General features: G+C 40.3%; 1 protein-coding gene across 1 annotated transcript in view; it reads left to right on the top strand.

Moving 5' to 3' along the window:
• The window catches only part of Dnajc15 (DnaJ heat shock protein family (Hsp40) member C15), a 56,799-nt gene extending 45,029 nt beyond the window's left edge, over window positions 1-11,770 (top strand). The window contains exon 6 of the mRNA XM_031361128.1: window positions 9,503-11,770. Within this exon, the coding sequence (XP_031216988.1) occupies window positions 9,503-9,576 (74 nt within the window). The 3' untranslated portion in view covers window positions 9,577-11,770. The remainder of the gene's footprint in view (window positions 1-9,502) is intronic.
• The last annotated feature ends 3,590 nt before the right edge of the window (window positions 11,771-15,360 follow it).

Here is a 15,360-nt window from a genome sequence, read left to right as displayed (position 1 = left end):
ACTGAAGCTCCCTTCTCTGTGATAACTCCAACCTGTGTCAAGTTGACACACAAAACCAGCCAGTACAGAGAGAAAACTTAAATCATGAGATTTTTGCTTCAACCCTGCCCCCTCCTCACCCCTATTGGATCCTAAAGCCTTAGTACTATACTGCCATTAGTTTTTTTTCTTTATACATCCTGGGATAGTGAGTAGTCCTGCCCTTGAACTTTTGCCTGTGTTTTAGCCTCTTTCCCAAACCAAGAACAAGCAAATAGCCTGGGAGAGGCAACAGTAAATACCACAATACCATCATAATCTTTTCAACTTCCTCGTCTCTTCCAGAACCTTTGGGCACTGAGACTGGTGTTAAGAAACAGGAAGGAACTTGTTGTTTTGATTTTATTGGGTGGGGGTCATTTTTTTCTTTGATTTTATTGGGGGAGGTGTCATTTTTGTCTTTGATTTTATTGGGGTGTGTGTGTCATTTTTGTCTTTGATTTTGTCTTCTTTCAATGTGAATAGTCTCTAACAAGCTGTTCCATTGTTACTGAAAGCAGAAGTTAAAGAGTTCACTTGGAAGCATCTGACCGGCAGGTGAATTGACTTAATAGACTGCTTAGAAGGCTGATTTGGAAGTCTACATGGAATTATGTATAATGAACTACTTGAAGACAGAGTGAAGCAATGTATTTGAGATTCTCTCAGTTGATGCTGTAAATACACTATTTCTGGTTGAGTTCTGAATACAAGAATTAAACCGGTAGTAGAGCAATTTATTGGAAAAAAAAAAGGCTTGGAGGGGCAAGCAGATTATAGACAGGACTGGAGAAGACTGCCTTTGTGTTGGATGAAATACTCAAAAGACAATCCAGGTAGGATTAGAGATTAGAAAGATGGATGACTTAAGAGTGCAGAAGAGGAGTCTGCACTCAGTCTTAAGCCATGGAGGTCAGGCCTTGGGGTACAGGCTTAAGTCTCAGCAACGTGGAGGCTAAGGCCAAAGATCCGGAGCTCTGCCTTGAACTTGTCCAGAGCAAGTTCAAGGCCTGGCTGGGTACCATAGTAAGACTTTGTCTCCATGTTTTTGTTTGTGTGTTGTGGATGTGGGGTATAATTCAGTGGTAGAGCACTTATGTAGTATATACAAAACACCTAGAGTCAATTCTTAGCACTATGAAAATAGTACCTTAAAAGTCAAAGAAAATGAAAAGAGAGATGGGGAAAAGAGATGGATCTCCAATATGTATAAATTAGAAAAGGAAAGATCAGTAAGAGATGGTTGAAGAAGATAGTATAATGGAAGCTGAGACAGGAAGACATTTAAGAAAACCAGCTGAGCTGAGTACCACAGTGAGGACCCAGACACACACAGGAGAATCCCGGCAGAGGCAGGCGAATCTGAGTTCCAGGCCAGCCTGCTCTACAGAGAGAGTGTCAGGATGGCCAGGGCCACACAGAGAAACCCTGCTCTGAAAAAACAAACAAACAAAAACAGAAGAGGAGAAGAATCTATGACCTTAAGACAGTTTTAGCTGACACTGATTTAGAAACAAAAATACTTAAAACATTTTTTTTGTTTATGAGGAACAGGAGGAAAGAATTGGAGTAACTGCAGGAGAGGGTTGAGCACTTCAGAAAAGAGTGTGGGGGAAACACTTGTAATTTTGAGCAAGCCTGTGCATCAGTGAAAATGATCAACTAGAGAGATTGATAAGTTAGAAGACATTTCACTTAAGTCAACATAAATTTTCTTTTAGGTTCTTAAATCAATTATATAAATGTAGGACAGAAATCTGGCAGCGTTTGGTGTGAAAAACATGGAATATACGTATTCTCAAAGCCCACAAGGCTCCTTCGTGTTAAAAACTACAAGAAAGTTTGTGCAGTCTTGGTCTGTGTGGAGGATGTACCATCTTTATTAAAAGCCAGGTGTTGCCGCAGTCTTCTGTTCTCACCCTTCATTCAGCTAACATCTGTCTAGCCCACACTTCGGAGCCTGCAGCAGTGTTTCAAACTCACCTTGTTGAGATAAGGTGCTTATCTACTGTTTGTTTGGCTAATGAGTATATATCTCAATGGTGTGTGACAGAGTGGCAGACACTTAACAGCCACCATCACAGCAAACTTTAGAACATTCCAGTCACCTCAAAAAGGAACTCTTTTCCTGCTTAGGTTGGTTGGTTACCTTGACACAAGCTAGAGTCCTGTGAGAAGAATCTCAGTTGAGTAAATACCTCCATCATGTTACCTGTAGGCAAATGGGTAGGGCATTTCCTTGATTGATGGGTGGTGTGGGAGGGCCCAGATCACTGTGTGCAGTGCCTCTCCATAACTAGTGGTTCTAGGTGCTATAAGAAACAAGTTGAGCAAGCCAGTAAGCAAAGCTGCTCTCTGGTCTCTGATCCACTTCTTTGTCTCCAGGTTCCTGCTTTGCTGGAGATCCTGTGTTCAACTGTGAGTGTGATGTATAAAGTAAATAAACCCATTCATTCCTCCCTGCTTTGCTTTGGCAATGGTGTTTTATCCCAGCAGTAGAAAACAGACCAAACAGATCCACACTTCCAACTTTTCAGTTTTATTCCATTGATCCTGTCGTTGTGCCAGTATAACAAGGCCTTGATTGTAATTGCTTTGAAAGATGTTCACATTGAGCAGTGTTAGCCCTACTTATTCTTGTGTTTGGGCTATTCTGGGTACCTTTCAATTCTGGGTGAGTTGTACTGTCAGCTTTTCAGTTTCTACAAAGGACATTTGATGGGCATTATCTGAATCTATAGAGCAATTAGGGGAGTTTTGCTGTTATAACAGTGTTAAGTGGTCTGATCATGGGTGTGGGATGTTTTCTCATGTATTTAAATATTCTGTGATCACATGTTTTGTGCTTCTAATTTCCTATTCTTTTTGATGTTGCAAATGGGGTTATTATCTTGGCTTTGTTTTCAGGTTATTCAGTGTAAATGTATAGGAATGAAGTGATTTTTATGTGTTGAACATATATTCTGCAACCTTGAAATCTTTAATTTTAATACTTTTGAGTGTGTTCCTCTTGACTATTTGTATAGAAAATCATATCATCTGTTTATAGAGATTTTGAACTCTTACTTTCTTCTCTTTTGCTTCTTTTTCTTACCAAATGCCATGGTTTGAAATCCCAGTAAAATGTTAAATACAAGTGATATTTTTAAAAAAAATGGACATCCTTGTTTTTAATTTGACCTTAGGGGAAACTCCAGTCTTTCACCATTGGGTGTGGTATCAGCTCTAACATTCCTTGGATATCCCTTATCAAATTGGGGAACCACATGCCAAGACTATGCACTCCTTTCATTGTTTCTATGTCGTTGGCTACACTGGTCATGAGAATACATTATATTACAGGGTTTCACCTGCCTCCTGTGTCTGGGGAGGGGCTTCTGTAGAGCACAAGGATAGATAGTGACCCTGCTTTCATTCCTTTCAACAAAGACGTGCTGAAAGACTCCCAGAACTGGGGAGATCCTTACTCAAGTCTCGGGATGACGCGACCACCCAATAACTCACAAGAGACCGAACTTGCTGCAATCACATGAGGTTTATTTGGGATAGACCGGTACCGGGGTCGATCTCATGACCATGCTGGCCAGAGGAGTTCGACCCCGAACACAAGAAGTGAGAGGTATTTAAAGGGAAAAACCACAAGCTGGGGGCAAGGAGAGGGTTACCAAGGAAACATAACATAAAAACAGTGGAAAATTTCAGAGGGACCCAACCTAAGGTATTCAGGAAAGGGAACATATTCATTTTAAGAATGTAATCTTCATCTACTGGTCGACGGGGTGGAGAGTCTCATAAACCAGTAGACCTTCATTCCTAGTTCCGCCCTCATTGTGCATCAGTCAGGAGGGGCAGGTATCGGGAACCAGATCCCTGAGGCTCTGAGTTAGCCAAGTTCCTGGAACTAGCTACTCTACCTTTTTTGGCTTGTGGCAGAGGTTTTCCATGCCCCCTTTTAGGTAAAGGTTATATATTATACATACATTTCTATTAAATGCCCTCATTTTAAATTCTAAGATTCTCCAGCCTTTCAGTGCCCCTTGGTGGGTATGCTCCGGGTGGGTATGCTCAGGGTGGGTCTGCTCAGGGTGGTCTGGGTAACCCAGAGAGACCTGAGATGTGGTTACCTAATGGTAGCCAGGCTCAAGCTTTACAAGATTAATCACAAGGACATGATTTCAGTGTTCTCAGTAAGAAGAGGACCAGGGATCAGGTTATGGGCTTGAATCAAATAAGAAAGAAGTGACCAGTAACAAGTAAGATAAGATGTAGTGTGAGATGGTAACTAAAGAGTACAGGCTCTGTGGCATCTGTTAACCAGGTAGATTTGTGTGAATTTGGTCTCTTTACCTAATGGGAAAGAAGCAAATTAGTACTGATAACAGTTTGAGAGTTCAGTGAGGCAATGCATTGGAGTGGCTCTCCCCAGCCAATGGCTTCAGTCAGAGCTTGCTCAACACTGATGCTTTGAAATGTCATCAGGCCACATGGTGTCGACATAAACTTTATAACTTGAAGTACACATCCATGAAAGTATATAAATCAATAAATTACTACAGAGTGGACCCAGCAATGTAACCAATACCTGGATTAAGAAATGACCTCAAACTCCTTATGTACCCAAGGATGACCTCTTGATCCTCTTCCTAGTGCTGGATCATAGGAGTGCACCACTATGCATACCGAGCGTGTCCTTGTTTATTGACATATGGGAACTACATATATGAATGGTCCAGATAAGAGTCCTTTGTATTGCAAATATCTCCTCTCAGTAGCTTAGTGTTGTTCATTCATGAGCAGAGATCTTTACTTTTAAAGTGGCTCATGTTAACGTTTTCATTTTCAATGGTTTACTTTTTGGGGTGTTTTTGTTTTCTTTTGTTTGTTTGTTTGTTTTTCTTTTTCTTTTTTAATTATTTATTTATCTTTATTTATATGAGTACACTGTAGCTGTCTTCAGACATACCAGAAGAGTGTTAAAAAAATGTTTTTTTATTTTATGTATGTGAGTACACTGTTGCTTTCTTCAGATACACCAGAAGAGGGCATCAGATCCCCCTCCTCCTCTTCCCCTCCTCTTCCTCCTCCTCTGTGTCTTCTTCCTTCCCTTCTTCCTCTTCCTCCTCCTCCTTCTTGTTTTAAAAGAAACAACTTTGAATTTGTTGAATCTCTCTTGAATGCTAGTTTGTTTTCTGACATTTTATATGTGAATTATTTCTAAACATTGAGATCCTCTAGGTGTGTGGTTGGTTTCTGTCATAATTCTACTAGTGTAGAGTTGTGTGTCAGTGCTATTCAACCACTGTATTGTACATGACTTGTATTTTTCCACTTGATCTCTGGTGATTTTTTTTATTAGATATTTTCTTTATTTACGTTTCAAATGATAACTCATTTCCTGGTTTCCCCTCCGGGGGGAAAAAAAACTATGTTCCCTCCCCCTGCTCACCAACCCACCCTCTCCCACTTCCTTGCCCTGGCATTCTCCTACACTGGGGCATAGAACCTTTACAAGGCCAAGGGCCTCTTCTCCCATTGATGACTGACTTGGCCACCCTCTGCTACATATGCTGCTGGAGCCATGAGTCCCACTATGTGTACTCTTTGGTTAGTGGTTTAGTCCCTAGGAGCTCTGAGGGTACTAGTTAGTTCATATTGTTGTTCGTCCTAAGGGATTGCAAACCCTTCAGCTCCTTGGGTCCTTTCTCTAGCTCGATCTCTGATGACTTTTTAAAAATGTTTTACTTTTGTAATTATGTGCAGGTGTCTGAGTCTGCATGTAGGTATATGCATGTGAGTGAAGGGTCAGAGTGCAGAGAATCCTTAGATCTCTTGGAGCCAGAGCTAACAGACAGCTACTGATAGAGGCTCGTGGACCTTAGCTCAGCAAGTGTCCTCACCTCTGAGCTCTTTCTAGCCATGGTGTCTTTTTAAAAATACAACAAATGGATTGACTAGAAAAATTGAAGTATATGGAAATGATCTATAACATTTTAAAAGCATTCTTGGTTTCTAAACTTGGCTGGTCACTGTCAACAGAACACACTTGTGGGACAAGTAGACCATGTCAGCAGAAGGAAGAAGTTGTAAGGCTGAGTGAGCTCAGACCCCATGAATTTCAGAATTGAGAAGAGTAGAAGTGTATTCATCCCCGCCTACTTCTACCTGCTCTGGAAGGCATAACCGTGACACCCTACAGAGAGAACCATGACAATCAGTCATGTAGGGAAAACACCTGGAGATCTTCCCCATGCAAATAGAGCATCACTAACATCTCAAAGTAAGCCAATAGGAAGCATCCATCCCTAAATCCCATGCTACTTTCTATCCCATGCAATATTTCTATAGTCCCTGTCCACATGGAATAAAGCACACAGTTATTTCACCAAGGATGGTTGGAGAGTGCTTGTTTTATTGAGCTATAACATTTAGGGAAGAGCTCTCTCTCCTGAAGCATTCATCACTGGACCTTGGACCCACCTGGCATGCTGCTGCAGGTAGTGGGACCCAAACCACCTAGTTTCTCTTGTAAGTATGGTAACACTCTGGCTTTTCCTGGCTGGTGGAGACCCGTGGAACCTGTTCATCCCAGTTCCACTTCACCCTTAGGGCAGATAGAGGATAACTCACACTTACGGCTGATTTTTATTTATTTTATTTTTTTATTCTGTTGAGTCTTGGCGAATTTCAGAAAGTGTTATAAGTTTGCAACTTAAGAGTCGACTCTGCTTCGTAGGGTGGAATGTTTTATGTGCATCGGTTCAATCATATTTGCTCATCCTGTTACTCACTTTGATGTTCTAACTCTTTCTCTAGTTGTTCAATGAATTATTGAGAGAAGTGCCTTAAACTTCTCAGTGATTATAAGCTTGTGTTTTTCCTTTTTGTATATAAGATGTTAGACATGTACAAAATCTAGATCTCATTGTTTTATCCTGTTGACATACTTAAAACACTGAAATCTCTATTACTTCATTTTGCTTCAAAGCAGTTTTCCTGATACTTAGCAAAGCAAAGCTCACTTTTTTTTTATTGATGTAAATCTTTATATTATTTGAAAACAAAGTTTCCTTTAGCCAACATCTCCTAGGCTAATGTTTGTAATAAATAAACCATATCTGATAATCTTCATCAAATATGAATGTAGTATATGGTAGTATATGCCAGTTAAATGTGCAGTTTGATGAGTTTGGCCAAAGACTTCCACCCATGTAATCCTTGACCTAGATCATGTCCATAGATCATGCCCATTACTCTAAGGGTCTACCCTGTATTGTTCCTGTCCATTACCAGCTTGGGCAGTGATGGCTCTGCTTTTATCACCATGGATTAAACATGTCTTTTCCAGAATTTGAGAAGAGTGGAGTTGCATAATTAGTCTCTGGTCCATACAGGAAAAGCAAAGCAAACTGATAGGCTTACATTGTGCACTTTCCCAATCAGGGGTCTGTAGTGAAGAACTGCCTAACTTAGAAACTTCTGGTGCTTTTATACCGATGTATTTGTTCTCTCCTCAGCTCTCTTACTTGTATTCAGAAGAAGGGTTGATCTTAAACAAGAGGGCTAATAATAGCCATATTTAGTGGAGGTACAAAAATATACAGATTATCAGGAAAGGAAATGTGTGTAATTAGTGAGTGAGTCAAGGGGACTCATCCCCCCAAACTGCAAGGGACTGGAAAATTAAAGAGTATGTTTTTTCTGTTGGTTATAGGCTATGCATTCTATATCTTGCTGTCAGTTAGGATTTGGGGCGAGAAGCAGATATTTTATATAGGTAACATAAGATGTCTCTAGTTGGTAAAAACTCATTCTGAATTAAACTAGCATGGATGGGAGCATAAGAAATGTAGCTTTGGCTTAGGGACTCTTCCAGGTCCAGGGGGATAGATTGAGAGTCATGAGAGCCAGTGTGAATTTTCTACCTAGTACAGAAGTTACAAACCTGGTGTCTCCATACTTCAGAGAAGTGGCAGAGAACTCAGGATTACTCTGAATAAACTACCATTGTTTCATCTGGCATTAATTACCATCAATAAATAAAACGTTTAATAAGTCTTTTTACTCTTATGAGCTCTTGTTTGGTTTGTTTATCTGTTTTCTGTTATGACCCTATAATGGCTTATAATTTAAATAATCAGAATGCATATTGCTCAATTAAAGATTATATCTAAGATCACTTAATGATTTTAGAGTACACAAAATGCCTGGCAACTCCTTGCTAAGTCAGACATTTAAGCAGCTGATAAAGACAAGCCTTGAATGTTCCAAGGTCATTATCAGAGATGATCATGAAATCAACTTACTCACACCCACAAGGGTTATGACCTTCCTTTTGTAAGTCTCATTGTGCACTGGGGTCACTGTATGCTACATTCCTTAAATGTTTGTCGTGCTTCTGATCTTGATATGAAAATGTCAGTGGTATCCTCAAGGGCGAAGGCTAACTCTGGCTTCCTCCAGCTCTACTGTAGCTTGTGTGTTGATCTGTTTCTCTGCTTGCTTTTCCTTCATAAAGTGGCAGGCAGGCTGGTAGCAATAGAAAGCCTGTCTAAGGCCAAGATAGTTTATACATACACTTTTTAAGTGCTTTTGATTTCTCAAACATTATTGAGACTTTCCCATGTTTTCAACAGCCATAGATAGTTTGTACTTAAGAGAATATTACAAAATAAAAGCAGAGACTGGGCACTGCAATCTGGTCATTAGCTCAAGCATTAAGCAATGGCGGTGTTGTAGAATAGAAGTTAGGGCTTTGATGTGTAGCTTTGATGTGAAAGTTTGGGAGTTTGGGATATCAAATACACATTGCTTATGGTTATAACGACTCTGTATTTGAGATTCACCTCAGTTTGCTGTTTCCATTAGAAAGAATTCATGGCAAAGAACTCTAAAAAAGAACTGATTTAATTTTATTTGAGGACATTGTAAATCTAAGATTCCATTATAAATGCTGTAATAGAATTGCCTCAGAAAACAGGGAGAGTTTCTTCTGGTGTTGTTTTTACTATCACTGTTATTGTTTGTCCATTTTCATACCACTAGATATCATGCCTTTTATGCATGCATTTATTTTTTGAAATTATGATAAGACATGAAAAGACCCCCTTAGATGGATTTACCTCCTTCGTAAAGGGATGAATATTTACTGATTTTAAAATGTAGCTATGGAGAAACTGTTATTTCGTTCACCTAATAATATACTTAATTTTAGAAGATATTCTATGTGGTAACTATATAACTAGTGAATGGTTTTCAAGTGATTACTTAATTTTTTTTTTTCAGTAAAATGTATTTTGATTGTTGGGTACCTGTAATACTTCACTAAGTAAGTTTAACTTTGTTTTGATTTCTGGTAATCATATAAAATAGTTTCTCAGGAAAAAATGTGTGAGAAAAATACCTGAATTGATGTTTTTCCTGTATTGACTTTAATATGTCAGTAATGACGTAAACCTTAATCATTCATTTCTCTTTGTCCTCCCAGGTGGATCTCCCTACTTAGCATCCAAAATAAATGAAGCAAAAGATTTGCTCGAATCATCCAGCAAAGCTAACTGATGCTGAAGGACCATACCAAGGGAAAAGGAAACACAGGACTTTAAAAGTCCTTCAGAGGAATGTGGACCGTGGCCATGTCTCATATTGACCAAGTCTGTTCTCTGTCCTTAAGTGTGCAGCAATAAAAGCCTTGCAGCCTTGCTCTGGAAGTTTCCTCTGGAAGGGACTTCATCCGTTCTGTAGCTGGTGCTTTTCCACATTATTTCATATGTGACAGACGTGGCACTTGTCAAGACCGTGGTGATGTTAGTCTAACCCTCTCTCTGCCTCTAACACTCACAGAAAGGTCTGACCTTCACGATGGCATTGGTATTTCTGGGCAGAGCCGAAGCTTCCTTCTCGAAGCTTCTGCACTGTCTCTTGCTTTAGAGGAATTTGGGACTCTGCCAATGCCAAGGCCTTTAAATGTTTTGATGACAGTACATCATGGGAAAAAGATCCCAAATGTATATGACTTCCTAAATGGTGACTTGTAGTGAGTGTTTGGACCTTTAAGGGGAACTCTGCTCTCTGAGACCCTACAGCTGAAGCATGAGGATGTGGAGAGCCACTAACATGACTAAGGATTTACCAAACTAGCCTGTGAGGAAAGGCCAGGAAGAGCTGGGAAAATCTAAGAAGCTTTGCATTTGATTATGGTCTTCCTGTGCTGTATATGTGTTCAATAATTCATTCTATGAATATTTATTGACCCAGCTATGATGCATACTTTAATGTAGTGGGTCCTCTGAGAGTCACATGTATGAACCAGTTATGAACCCAGAATAAGTTTTATATAGAGAAAAGATAAATTATACAAGTAATGAATACTACCAGACAGGTACAGATCGTTGCTGATGAAGTGCAGTAAGAGAAGTGTGTTTTAAAATCTCAGTACTCGAGAGGGTTTTCCTGAAACAAATGATAGAACCCTGGGCTTAAACAAAACAACAACAACAAAAAAAAACCCTAAACTACAAAACACCACATAATCAGTAAATCAGAATTGTTTCTCCTGAAATCAGAATCAGCAGAACTAGACCTATCAGTTGCTGTGACTCGAGCGCAGAGATGCTCAAAGTAAATAATGGAGGGAGTGCTTGTGGAAGCAAGCCTCGTAAGACGGAATTGCATCGCCCCAGCAGGAGCGTGGAGTCTCCTTCATTTCACCTCCCTGCTAAGCATGCTCCTTGAGGTCAGATTTCTTTTTGAAATTTCTCTTCCAGTTATGTAATCTTGCACAGTTACTTAGTTTGTGAGTCTGTAACCCTCATCTGCAAAATAGAAAAAATATCATGTCTAGGACAGAGGTTGTAGAGGATAAAGGTGTAGAAGTAATTTAGCATGTAGCAAATGTTTAAAATATATTCATTTATTTCCCCCACTTCATTTTATCTTTTAGAAAACCTGGGATTAAGATTTCGTACACATTCCAGTAATTGTTTTTCTTACCCTTGACTGTGATTTGGGTCTGACGCAGTGGGCATGCTCATCACCATCCCATGCAGCATCATTGTGGCTAGAGGAACCACTTCATGGGGCTGCAAGGTGGAGCTGGTTGTTGGCTGGACCTTAAGTCCTCTTTCTATAGGTGTCTGCACAGAGCTGCGAGAGCATGCTCGCCCACAGCTGGAGACAGGAAATGGGAGCTGCTCATTTCATCCTGGGTCTGGAATCTGTCAAGGCATTATTTCTGCATGCTCAGTGATCTAAGAGTTGGAGAGCCTACCAGATTCATAGGGGAGTCCTTTGTGTCTCTATCAGAGGACTTTGACCCTTTATCATATCAGCTTTAGGCATTATTTAAAAAAAAAAAATCAGTCACCGAGGGGGTAGATGCGGTGGGACACATTTTACTTGGGCAGGGTAGACAAGAGGACTGCAAGTTCCAAGCCAGCCTGGGAGACTTAGAAATGCTTCAGAATGAGGAAGTGACACAAAACAAATAACAACACATATCATATCGTAAGAAGAGCTGGAACTCTGAGAGAACACAAGATCTGTGATGGTCCCTTAGTACAGGTACTGGGGCCTAAGCTCCCAGAGTTTCAGTTCATGTTACTGCCATTTGGGGTCAAAGTAGTTCAGTAGTAATTCTCTGAATGGTGTTATAGCTTTAAAATTGGATTTTGACCAACTATTTACCCTCAATTCCTCATCTGTAAAAAGCTTATTTGAATGGTTACCTATCTTCAGTAAAGACTGCTTTTCTGTGTTTCCTGTCGTTGCCTATTCTGCTCAATTGGGCTTTGTTGATATTGTAGTTTCCGTTTACTCTAAGAGCTTAAGTCTGAGAATAAGGAAGACCTTTTAAAAACACAATTACTGGACAGAGAATGTGCACTTCTGATGAACAGCTGGGGGTTAGAGGGAGGGTTGTTGGGCCAATTAGATCACAGTCTGCTCTGCCAGTCTGCAGTGCAATGTGAAAGGCAGACCATGTGGTGCAGGGGAAAGAATGGTGATTGTAGCAGGCATTGTTTTGTTTAGTCTTCAGAGATGCCCTGTGCTTTATTCAAACAACATTTAAAACGTTTCACTTGGTACCACTGTGGTAAGGGTGCAGAATACATTCATTCTTAAAATGCAAATGGTTAAATAGAGAAAAATACTTTTAAACACAGGTGACTTTTGCCTTCAACTTTTCTATTAACAAGGAAATTCAAGAGTTGTGTTACTTATGATTACCCACAAGGCCATTAAAGATTGCATGTCTATGTGAGGAAAATTTTTGGTTGTCATGGAAAACCTTGAATACAGACAATAGCTTTCTTTGATTGATCTTCAACATCCTTCATAATTAGCTTAAAATAGTTTAATGATGTTTGTGGGAACAGATAACTCACCCAGATCCTTAATGTCAAATTTTTCTGTGGCTCGGACCGCTTAGGGTGAGCTGCAGAGACGTTTCCAGGGAGGCTGCTCTGTCCACAGTGGGAGGTGTGCCACTGTCCCCACGACTTCCCCAGCTCCTCCCGGGCACTGACCTCTGGCTGTGGGAGAGTTTGATGGAAGGTGTCTATGTGTCAGCAGCATCCTCCCTTGTTTCTAAGGTAACGCTACCAAACAGCACATACTGTTAGCACTAGGTCAGTATCATCCAGTTGTCAAAAACATTTTGTGAATTATGGGCCAGAATTTTATTAATGGGTCATTACATGCATTAGGAAATTAAAATCTCTGTCACTATGATTTATTAACTGACGTTTTTAAGAAGGTTCTCTGGCCTCCTTTTTATAGGTAGACTCTAAGTGACCTGGATCGTAGCAACCTTACAGCCTCCAAGCAAAAGCGCTAGGTATGGTAGGCAAGGCGAGCATCCCTTCCAATGCTGAGCAGCTATCATTCCCAGCTGAGCGCTTCTTGCTTCCTGTCGTTGTTGCTGAGCAAAAGAACTTAGTAAAAGTTTTTTTATATAAGTAAAAGAACCTTGCTCAATCGAAATGCAAGTTCACTAAGTCATATTCAGTTCTCTTCCAGCTACAATAACCCATCCCCGTGCTCTGGCCAGCAGTGCAGAGCAGCACCTTCAATACTGAAGTCTGAGTTGCCATCCTACAAAACCCCTGCATTTTCACAACCCCTTTTATTTTTTATTCATTTATTTATTTGGTTTCAGATTAATTTTGATGTATATGAATATTTTGCCTGCACGAAGGTATATGCATGTCTAGTGCCCAAGGAGATAAGACTGGGCTGGAGTTATGGATGATGGTGAGCTACCATGCAGGTAATGGGAACCGAACTCCAGTCCTCTACAAGAGCAATAAGTGCTATTAACCCCTGAGCTGTCTCTCCAACCCCACAGACTAACATTATAATTATACCTCATATTTGCTAAACACCTATGCAAACACTCTACTACGTTATCTTTTCATTTTCAGAGCTAACCTTAGACATGGGAATGACTTTTTTTCCTCATTCTACAGGTGAAGAAACTGGCTGGACAGGTGCTTAAAATCCCTTTCAAGATGGCAATTTTTTCTTGAAAGGTGAGGGCGGGGTCTCAATGTAGTTTATCTCAACCCTGAAGCAATGCGCAAGGAGTCAGATGATGGAGTTTGCATCATTCTGGCTTGTTCTTGTGACCTGGATCATGAGTGTGAAATAGGTTTCTATGTGGAAGAATCTAGTTCCGAGCATCAGAAGCAATGGGTAACTGCCCCAAAGCTTGTAATGTTCTAATTGCACTTAGCATCTCAGCTGTAAGGTTGAACAGTGTTGAGTTTCTCCAGCTCAGGGATGGGGGAATCCCTGATGAGATTTCGTTTGAAGCATTCTGGTGAAAGCACATGAGAATGTTCAGAACTCAGAATAAAAGACATGTCACAAAAGGAAAGCCTGACTTTGGGCAGAAAAGTAGTTCAGTAAATTAACAAAATAGGACTGAATTTATTGAAAGGAGCAGAGAGGCGATGAACAGATCCATCGGGTTAGAGTGAGAACTGAAACCAGAGTGAAACCAGAAGAGAACTTGGGCAGCAGGGTGCTTTTGTAGAACTTTTAATGGTGGGTTGGGGTGTAGATGTAGCTTGGTGCTAGAGCCCATCCATAGCCATATGGAAGGTCCTGGGTCCTATCAACACAAAAAACACAAACATAGTTACAATGTGTTTTTTATAACTGAGTTATATGCTTTTATTCCAAAGTTAAAGTTACATTTGCACACTGAGGAGGTGTTCTAGTAGAGTCTACAGAGCGTCAGCCACCAGTGGGAGATCGTCTTGAAATTAAACCCTTAAATGTCTGTAGCAGGTATAACCAAAGGATGAAATGGTTTCAGTATTCCTAGCAAAAGAAAGTGACCTCTTGAGTATTAGGTGTACTTAATGTCTCAGTTACCATTCTGTTGCTGTGAAGAGACACCATGACCATAGCAACTCATAAAAGAAAATATTTCACTGGGGCTGGCTTATAGTTCATAGGTTTAGTCCATTATCATGGCAACAAGCATGGTGGCCTGCAGGCAGACATGGTGCTGGAGAAGGAGCTGAGAGCTCAATATGGAGATCCACATACAGCAGAAAGAGAGGGTGACACTAGGATTAGCATTGCCTTTTGAAACCCCAAAGCCCGCCCCCAGTGACACACTTCCTTCAGTAAGGCCACACTTGCCAGTCCTTCCAAATAGCACCACTCCCTGGTGGCCAAACCTTCACTTCTATGAGCCCATCCATGGAGGCCATTCTTATTCAAACCACCACACCTGGGCTCAGAGAGTGTATCCCATGGCTACCTCATTGACTTAGTCATGTTGTCTGGGTTACTGGTGCCTTTGCTCTTTGGCTCTGTGAATATGGATGTTCCAGATATGAGTTTGTAGATGTTTATATTTTTGTTTCCATGCCTCTGGGGCAGAATGAGATGACCTAATGTTTGTTCTTGGTGGTGAGCTGTACAGGGCAGTGTTTCAGAAGAGCAGAATGTACGCACAGAAACACCTTCCCTAATTAACTCCACATGGATCTGAAGTCGGCTCTGTTCACTGGCTTCCTGATATTTAGCTATTCAAGCCATCTTCTCTAGTCCACTTCTTGCTCACTTATAGACTGTATTCCTGCCCCCCCACATACACACCTTAAAAGTAGGGATTAAAAAATGTAAAATATATACACTATTTCTTTCTGGATAACAAAACATTTTTTAATATTAAATTATAAAGAAATGAAATGGAATGCTCTTACATTTGCTTTCCTTTAAACATCATAAAGGGTAAACTGTATGATGCATCTATCTATATGGTTTTTCCCAATAGTGTTAAAATAAAATCTTACTTGCCAAAATTGAATTTACACTCAATTTCTC

Source organism: Mastomys coucha, unplaced genomic scaffold (assembly GCF_008632895.1).
Source record: "Mastomys coucha isolate ucsf_1 unplaced genomic scaffold, UCSF_Mcou_1 pScaffold9, whole genome shotgun sequence".
Taxonomy (NCBI): domain Eukaryota; kingdom Metazoa; phylum Chordata; class Mammalia; order Rodentia; family Muridae; genus Mastomys; species Mastomys coucha.
Note: the sequence above shows the minus strand (reverse complement) of the source record. Positions and strands in the feature narration are given on the sequence as shown.